Here is a 10,343-nt window from a genome sequence, read left to right on the forward strand (position 1 = left end):
GGATTAAGGGTGATAAGAGGTGCTAATAGTCAACTTAGTTTCCAATGCCTCTTGAAGGCTTTGCCACAACCGGGCAGTAAAACGAGGATCTCTATCCGACACAATGGTTACTGGAACCCCATGAAGTTGAACTATCTCCCTAACGTACAGCTCTGCCAAGTGCTCAACTGAATCACCGATACGCTTCGGAATGAAATGTGTGGACTTAGTCAACTTATCGACAATCACCCAAATGGCATCATTGCCCCGTTGCGTTCTAGGAAGCCCAACTACAAAATCCATGGTAACGTGCTCCCATTTCCACTCGGCTATTGGTAAGGGTTGTAACAAACCCGTTGGTCTTTGATGTTCGGCCTTCACTTGTTGACAAGTAAGGCACTTCGACACAAAGGATGCGACATCCCACTCCATACCCCTCCACCAAAACTGACGGCTAAGGTCACGATACATCTTAGTGCCTCCCGAATGTACCGCAAGGCATGAATGAGGGAACTCCCAAAGCACTTCCTCTCTACAAGATTCAGGTACAAACAACCAGTCTAGGTAACGTATAGTCTGATCCGAATGAATGTTCAAACCCTTTTCTTCCTTCCCATTGAAGATTCTATCACGAATTAACTCTACTTCATTGTCTCCTTGTTGTGTCTCTACAATTTTGCTAATTAAGACAAGTTGAGCACTCAAAGTAAACAATGTTGCACCCTTTTCGGACTCACCCAAGTGCAATTCAAACTAGCCTATATCCCCCAACATAACCCATTCCCGAATGGCCACACTTGCCAAACTACTTACGGATTTTCGACTTAAGGCATCGGCCACTACATTAGCCTTCCCCGGATGATAGTGTAACTCGAAGTCATAACCAAACCAAACCAAACCAAACCAAACCAAACCAAGCCTTAAGTCCCATCAAATGGGGTCGGCTACATGAATCCTTCTTCTCCACGCAGCCCTATCAAAGGCCATTTCATTAGTCAAATTAAGTAGATTCATATCTCTATTTATAACGCTAGTCAACGTTAATCTAGGCCTACCCCATCCCCTAACACTTCCATCTACCGTTACAGCATCGCATCTCTTCACTACTACCTCTGTTGGTCTCCGTTGAATATGACCAAACCATCTCAAACAATTCTCTCTCAACTTATCTTCTATCGATGCTACTCCTACCCATTCCCGAATACACTCATTCCTAATCCTGTCTTGTCTAGTCTTACCACACATCCACCTTAGCATCCTCATCTCAGCCACACTCATCTTATCTACATGTTGTTTCTTGGTTGCCCAACACTCCGTCCCATACAACATAGCTAGTCTAATAGCCGTTCTATAGAACTTACCTTTTAGTCTAGTGGGTATTCGTTTATCGCACAATACCCCAGACGCACTTCTCCATTTACACCATCCCGCCTTAATCCTATGGGCCACATCTGCATCAATCTCTCCCGTTGTTATGATAATCGACCCTAAATAACGAAAATGTTCACTCTTAGGCAGTTCTTGGTTCTCAATCTTCACTTCTCCTCTGCTTTCATTGTTACTGTTACTAAATTTACACTCCATGTACTCTGTCTTAGTTCTGCTTATCTGGAATCCTTTAGATTCAAGAGCTTTTCTCCAAATCTTGAACTTTGTGTTAACTCCTTCTCTAGTCTCATCCACTAACACAATATCGTCTGCAAAAAGCATACACCATGGCACGTCATCCTGAATAGTTATCGTCAACCCGTCCATAACTAAAGCAAAAAGATAAGGACTTAAGGTAGATCCTTGGTGTAACCCTACAGTGATAGGAAATTCATTTGTCTCTCCAGCTGGCGATCTAATAGTGGTCACCACCCCTTCATACATGTCTCTAATCACGTCAATGTAGCCTTTTGTCACCCCTTTCTTCTCTAACACCCACCATATTATATCTCGGTGCACTCTGTCATATGCTTTCTCAAGGTCGATAAACACCATATGAATGTCTCTTTTCTTTTCTTTATACTTTTCTATTACTCTCCTCAAAAGATAGATCGCTTCCATTGTTGACCTACCAGGCATAAACCCAAATTGATTCACTGACACCTCTGTTATGTCTCGCAATCGGCATTCCATCACCCTCTCCCACACTTTCATTATATGACACATTAGTTTGATTCCTCTATAGTTGTTACAATTTTGGACATCACCTTTATTCTTATAGATTGGTACTAAAATACTCTTCCTCCACTCATCTGGCATGTTCTTAGTCAACAAAAATTTGCTAAACAACCTAGTCAACCAAGCAACTCCTTTTTTACCCAAACACTTCCAAGCTTCAATAGGGATATCATCGGGTCCTAAAGCCTTATTTGATTTCATCTTCTTAAGTGCAATCTCCACTTCAAAGTTCCTAATCCTGCGATAGAACCTATAGTCTTGGTTTATCGTATTACTGGTTATTTCTTCCCCTATTGTCGTACTTCCATGTTCCTCATTTAACAGTTTCTCAAAATAATTCTTCCATCTTTCCTTAATCTCATCATCCTTCACCAATACCTTAGAATCCTCACTCTTGATGCACTTTACTTGATTAAAATCTCTTGTTTTCCTCTCCCGTATCTTAGCAAGTTTGTATACCCTCTTCTCTCCCTCCTTACTATCTAGTCTAGTGTATAGGTCATCATAAGCTTTCAACTTAGTCTCTCTCACTACTTTCTTGACCTCCTTATTAGCCAATCTATAGCTCTTAAGGTTTTCCTCAGTTCTATCCTTCTACCACTTTTTAAAGCACTCTTTTTTTGCCTTAACTACCGCTTGAACCTCTTTCATCCACCACCAAGTTTCCTTAGAGCTGGGTCTCGTTCCTTTCGACTCTCCAAGCACTTCCCTTGAGATTCTCCTCATACAATTGGCCATCGAATTCCACATAGTGTTAGCATCACCTTCTAAATCCCAAGTACCTTCCTTATCCATTCAAATCTTAAATATTTCTAGTTTATCCCCTTTTAGGTCCCACCATCTCGTCCTACGACGCCCACCATCCTTCCTAGCTTGGTATTTCCCTCTAAAACATAAATCTAGTACCAAAATCCTATGTTGAGAGACCAAACTCTCTCCAGGAATCACCTTACAATCATTACATTTTAGGCAGTCCACTTTTCTCACTAAGAAGTAATCTATTTGGCTCTTAACTAATCCACTCTTAAAGGTTATCAAATGCTCCTCCTTCTTCTTATACATAGTATTGGCCACCACCAGGTCAAAAGCCAAAACAAAATCTAAGATTCTCTCTCCAGCCTCATTTCTGTTATCAAAACCGTATCCACCATGCACCCTTTCATAACCTAGTTTATCTATGCCCACATGGCTATTAAAATCTCCACCTATAACCAGGTTCTCTCCTACGGGTATCTCCTGTAAGATCTCATCCATTTGCTCCCAAAAATCCCTCTTAGTCTGATCATCTAACCCTACTTGAGGGGCGTAAGCGCTAATAATGTTCACTATATTCCCTCTAATAACTAGTTTAACTAGCATAATCCTATCTCCTTTCCTAGTGACTGCCACCACACTTTTCACAAGACCCTTGGCAATTATGATTCCTACCCCATTCCTGCGTCTATCCTTACCACTATAATAAAGTTTAAAACCAGTATCCTCAATTTCCCTAGCTTTCTCTCTCGTCCACTTAGTTTCTTGTATGCAAACTATACTAACTCTCCTCCTAATCACAACATCTACCAATTCCATCGTCCTACCAGTTAAGGTTCCTATGTTCTAAGTGGCTACCCTAAACCTATAGTCTTGGACTAGCTTCTTTACCCGTGCTCGTCTGGAAAAACGCGAAAACCTTTGCCCATTTTTCACCGCACCCAGGCGTCGATGCGGCACCCCTTGCTCACTTTTCGAAACACCCGGAGGCCGGCGCAACGCGTCACTTGAGGGGAACGACCTAGCATTTAAACGACTCAGAGTAGGATTCATTTTCATAATGTAACTCGAAGTTATAATCCTCTAAAAACGCCATCCACCTCCATTGACGTAAATTCAAGTCTTTTTGGGAAAACAAATACTTTAAGCTCTTATGATCGGAGAAAAACTCAAACTTCTCGCCATACAAGTAATGCCTCCAAATTTTCAAAGCAAACACTACTGCGGCCACGCCTGCACGGATTTGTTCTTCCTAGTGGGTCACCCATCCCAAAACTACTCCAGTCTAAGCACACTTAACTGTGGAGTTCTGTTAGGGATTTCACCACCCGGGAAAAGGCCTCGATGCTATATAAAGGTCTAGGTTTTTAGTTTTATAGCCCAAACACTCTCCCTCCATTCCCGATATGGGACATCAGGACCTTAAAATTTTAGACAATTAAATATTAAATTAGGACTAAACCCCAATCAATATTCCACCATCCAAATCCTTGGGGTGAAACAAAATCTAAACGTTCTCGTCTCCATAAGGTTTAAGTAAATTTCCATGCTCAAAAGATAACAAGGGATTGAAAAATAATAATAATTAATAAACACCAACCAAACTATTCACCATAATTTCGTAACTATCAAATACCTCCAACATTTAAGTTGCAACAACTAGTCAAAACGACTTAAATAATGTAACATTGAAAAATAACCCACAATGCCAAATTGTCCAAATACTAAGGTCATAAAAAAATAAATGCATAAACTAATATCAACCCTAAGCTCAAGAAAACAAAAGAAATTCAAACGACATGTCCTACGATCATAGTTATTTCTCTTCACCACCGTAGTTCCAACTAATCCTGCAAAGGAAGCTTGGCTCCACTTAAATAGAACGCACTCGAGTTGCCAAGAGACCAAACGGGTCAGTATACAAGTATACTAGTATGAGTACAAGATTTGACATCCACATGTCCACCAGACACCAACAAAAAGCACATTAATTCTTGTTACGAGACAAAACAAGTAATTCCATCCGCACCGAGACGAATGGGTAGTTTCCCGAGATACGGTGACGTTTAGTTTCTTGCCCATACACAACGAAATATAAATTAAGTATAAAATAAATAAAATTAAATAAAAAATATGGTGGGTCAGCCCTACATAAAAAGTTAGTAAGACTCACCATTCTGCAAAGAATAAAGTTAGTATAATTTAATCCTAAGTAACTTGCTAAAAAAGTATAAAAATGTATCGTTTCATACTTAAATAATTTGAATTAACCAAAACTTAAAGAACAAAAGTTGTACATAATCAAATTTTCTAAAAGGCATTGCAAACGAATTTAGTAGAAACTGAATAGGTTGAGAGAAAAACTTGATAGAAGAACCTAGAAGGAATTCTACCAAAAAATCTGAAGTTGAAAATGAACAGAAACTGCCCTAAGATGATTTTTTTTCAGAAAAGTTCAAACACAAAAAATGTGAAGAATAATTTTTTACTTCAGTTTACGCGAAACTAATAAAAATAAGCTCGTTTCATGGGTTAAAACAACATCTAAAGTCTGTCCTGCTAAAATGAATAAAATCTATTTTAACCAAAATCATCCAATTACAAGTTCTAATCGATCTTTTTAATAAAATGTTAAAAGACAAAAGTTGTCTAGAATCACGTATACATGTCTCTATTCAAATTTCATAATTTATCAAGGTCATTTACTATTTTTCAAGATAAACAAATCAATACAATTCACACTATAACAATAAACTCATATGTAATTCTTTGTTCCTTAACTACACCACTTCGGCCTCCACTTCTGGCCTACACATATATCTCATGTGCCTCCCGTATACCTAACACCGCTCGGAAGCCAAACTTGCACGGGGATATCGTCCTGAGTTTGACCCACACTCCCCAGATGGTTAAAGCACTCGTCTACTCATGAAAATAAGGCAACAATATACATATACAAAACATCGCACTCATGAGAACAAACATAACAATGCCAAGCCTAAGGCATTCAAATAAATCTCATAATCCTCACTTTTTATATACACTCTTTCTCACCAACACTCAAATAAAACAACAAACTATGCAGTCATGATGGAGTGTAGGGAATTTATCTATGGGTTCCTAATTTATTTTAATTTCATATAACCATGAGTGTGATTACAATCATAAAATAAATACATACAAAAATTCTAAACTTGACATACGCAACAAATCAAAATAATTAAAATCAATCTATCATTATAAATACAAAGTCAAACCAACATCAAGTAAATAAAATAAATAAATAAAAACAACAAATTAAACATAAATTAAGAGAAGTTGGTTTTGTACTCACAATATTTTTTTGAAGATCAAAGAAATATTTGGAAAATTAATGGAGCTACCAAAACAAAACCCTAACCATTTCTTTTTCTTCCCTCTCATTTTTCTCCCCTTGTCGCCGTCTCTCTATTCTCTCTCAATTCCCCTCTCTGATTTTGATCTCTCTCTCTCTATCTCTCTCTCTCTCTCCCCCCCCCCTTCCGTGGCTACTCTCCTCCTAAAAATTCACTTTTGTGATTCAATCTAGGTCTAGCACATTATACCTAAGTCTAAGTATATTATAACCTAACTGACTATTATATTTATATTATAAAAATACAACATAAATACAATATATATAAATATAAATATGATATATATTTTATCAATATATAAACACCTTTTTTTTAAAACAATATAAATATATCAATATTCGAATTAATTACCTATAATTAAATAACACATTAAATTAATTAACTACCACATTAAATTCTCATGTAACCACACAATTAATAAAGCCAAAAATAAAATAAGATAATAATAATAATAAATAAATAAAGGCTTACGAAAAATCAAGATCGCTACAATATACACACTTCAAAAAAATCTCGTCCCGAGATTCGATAGGAGAGAGTACTAAACAAAAAGCTACGGGTGCACACTCCAAACTTTCTCTTCTAACTCCCAGGTAATATCGTTCTCATCCTCGCTCCATTGCACTTTCACCAAGTTCACTTTATTGCGCCGCAACTACTTTACATCTCGATCTAAAATAGTAACCGGTCGCACCACATATGTTAGATCATCACTAATCTCCAACACCTCTGGTGATACTACTTGGGAAGGGTCTTGCACACACTTCCACAATAAAAATACATGGAACACATTGTGAATCATAGCTAAAGCAGGTGGTAGGGCTAATTTGTAAGCCACATTACCAATCCTCTCAGTGATCTCATATGGTCCCACAAATCTAGGTGCCAACTTTCCCTTCTTTTCAAACCGCATGATACCCTTCATCGGCGAGACCTTCCGTTTCTATCAGCGTAACTCTTCAGACGACTTTATGTAGTCTTAATATGTTCCCGAATAATGTTCACCTTCTCTGTGGTCTCTCTCACCAACTCTGGCCCTAACAATGGCGCATCTCCTACCTCCATCCAACAAGCAGGTGATCGACATGGCCTCCCATACAAAGCCTCAAAAGGTGTCATTCCAATATTGGAGTGATAGCTATTATTATAAGCAAACTCCACCAATGGCAAGTGTTCTTCCTAACTACCACCAAGATCGAAGACACAAGCTCTCAACATATGATTTAGCCGCTCAATTTGCCTATCTGTCTGAGGATGATAAGTCGGGCTCAAGTCTAACCTAGCACCCAAAGCATGCTGAAAACTCTACCACAAACAACGGATCACAATCCGAAACTATAGAAACTGGTGCGCCATAAAGTCGTACCACCTCTCGAATATACAACCTAGCTAGTTTATCCGCAGTTCGGTGATCACTGATAAGAATAAAATGAGCAGACTTGGTGAGTCGATCCACTATCACCCAAATAGATTCATTGTCTCGCTTAGACCGCGGCAATCCATCCACGAAGTCCACAGAGATGTACTTCTATTTCCAAGTAGGAATCTCAAAAGGCTGCAAAAGTTCAAACGGGCATTGGTGTTCCGCCATAACCTGTTGGCACACATAACACCGAGAAACATACTCTCCTACGTCTTTCTTCATACCTTCCCACCAAAACGTCATCTTCAGGTCATGATACATCTTAGTCCCACCAGAGTGAATGGTATATCAGAACCTATGGGCATCATCCATAATCTCTTTCCTCAATTCAACAATGTTAGGTACACACAACCTGCCCTTGAATCACAATCCCCCATCTAAGTCCACAGACCAATCAGTAGGACAATCATCAATCAAATCCACTACAAGGTCATCAAGTTTTCTGATGAGAAACCCATCTAAATTCTACATTTGACGAACTTTACCCAGTAATGTTGGCTGCACGGTCAAACTAACAATGTATGCCCTCTCAATACTCTTTATTGGTTGAACATCATGCATCGAAATTAACTCCAAGGACTTCCATTCCTGAATCACAAAAGAAGCTATAATCCTATGTTGTCAACTAAGTGCATCTGCAACCACATTTTCTTTCCCCGGGTGGTAAAGGATCTCAAAATCATAACTATTGACGAATTCAACCCACCTCTGTTGCCTCATGTTCAACTCTTTTTGAGAAAAAAAGATATTTGAGGCTCTTGTAATCTACGTACAACTCAAAGCGCTCCCCAAACAAGTAATGTCGCCACACTTTCAACACAAAAACAACTACTGTCAGCTCTAAGTCATGAGTAGGGTATCGTCTCTCATGAGGTTTTAACTATCGAGAAGCATAAGATACAACTTTCTGATGCTGCATTAACACACATCCCAACCCAGTTCCACTCACATCAATAAACACTATTAACTTTTCCCCTTGTACTGGTATAATTAACACCGGTGTTGTAGTCAACTGCTGCTTCAACTCTTGGAAGGCTCTCTCACAATCATCTGTCCATGCGAACTTCACATTCTTGTTGGTCAACTTGGTCATGGGTGCTGCAATAGTGGAAAACTTCTCTATAAATCTTTTGTAATAACTGGCTAGTCCTAAAAAACTTCTCACCTCTGTAGGGTTCGTGGGTTGCTTCCATTCTTTGACCGCAACAACTTTCTCAAGATCTACCACTATCCCTTAATTAGATATAACATGTCCCAAAAATCAAACTTCTTTCTCCCAAAAGTGACACTTACTAAACTTAGCATATAACTGCTACTCCCTCAAAGTTTGCAACACAACTTTCAAGTGTTCTCTGTGCTCTTCCTCATTCTTAGAATACACCAGGATATTATCTATGAAGATAATCACAAACTTATCTAGATACGGTTGAAAATTTTTGTTCATCAAGTCCATGAAATAGGCAGGAGCATTTGTCAAACCAAAAGGCATTACAGGAAACTCGTACAACCCATACCGAGTCTGAAAAGCAGTAAGCGATATACTTTCCTCTGACACACCCATCTGATGATAACCCGTTCTGAGATCAAACTGAGAGAACATGGCTACCCCCTTCAACTGATCAAACAAGTCATCAATCTTAGGTAACGGATACTTGTTCTTGATTGTCACCTTGTTCAACTCTTTGTAATCTATGCACATGTGGAGTGTGTCATCATTCTTTGGAGACAAAGGTCGTAGGTGCTCCCCATTGGGAGTTACTTGAACGTGTGAACCCTTTCTGAAACATCTCTTCCAACTGCTTCTTCATCCCCACAAGCTCTTTAGGCGCCATTCTATATGCCGCCTTAGAAATTGGTGCAGTTCCTGGCACTAATTCAATGCGAAATTCTACTACCCGTCGAGGAGGAGGTCTAGGTATCTCCTAAAATACATCCTCAAACTCACGTACCGCATCTACCTCACTAATATCCTGCTTAGGGATTTCTACCGAACATAAAAAACTCGTCAGTACCGACTCTTCTCCATCACTAGAAGTGTGGGTAAGCTGTAGCATACCAGGAATATCTATATTTATAGTCTTTCCAATACAATCTAGAGTCACAAAGTATTTTCGCAGCCAATCTATACCCAAAATAATTGTAAACCCCTCAAACCCTAAAACAATTAGGTCTGCATACAAGACTCTATTCGCAAAGTCAATCTCAAAATCTTTACACATCTCATCAAGAGTAACTGCCCCTCCTAAAGGGGTCTCAACACAAATAGGTCTAGACAATGAGGTAGTTACAATATGTTCTCTTTCTACAAAATGTCTAGATATAAAATAATGAGAGGCACCAGTATCAAAAATTACTCTAATGGGTTCTTGAAAAAGATTAAAAGTACCTTGCACTTTGTCATTTCCTGGCATCACTGCAAATGCCCTAGCTGGAGCTGCCTGACCGGGTCGCGCCTACTGTCTCTGAGGGCAATCCTTGATTACATGCCCCAACTGCTGACACCCAAAACACTTCCTATTGATCGATTGAGGTGCTACTACTCTAATAGGTGGGGCCCCCTCTAACTGAGGTACAAGAGGACGATAACCAAATTGTGGCACTTGCTGCCGCTATCCTTGATAACCCTG

General features: G+C 39.1%; 1 protein-coding gene across 1 annotated transcript; it reads right to left on the bottom strand.

Moving 5' to 3' along the window:
• Window positions 1-9,638: 9,638 nt before the first annotated feature.
• LOC145795802 (uncharacterized) lies at window positions 9,639-10,127 on the bottom strand. The gene has a single exon (XM_082880706.1). It carries the CDS (start codon window positions 10,125-10,127, stop codon window positions 9,639-9,641), a length of 489 nt encoding a protein of 162 aa, XP_082736832.1.
• Between the last annotated feature and the right edge of the window lie 216 nt (window positions 10,128-10,343).

Source organism: Camellia sinensis, chromosome 7 (assembly GCF_055761805.1).
Source record: "Camellia sinensis isolate YWXY chromosome 7, ASM5576180v1, whole genome shotgun sequence".
NCBI classification, from domain to species: domain Eukaryota; kingdom Viridiplantae; phylum Streptophyta; class Magnoliopsida; order Ericales; family Theaceae; genus Camellia; species Camellia sinensis.

Excerpts from the sequence above, each read along its gene's own strand:
- LOC145795802 (XM_082880706.1), bottom strand. The coding sequence starts at position 10,127 with ATGCCAGGAAATGACAAAGTGCAAGGTACTTTTAATCTTTTTCAAGAA.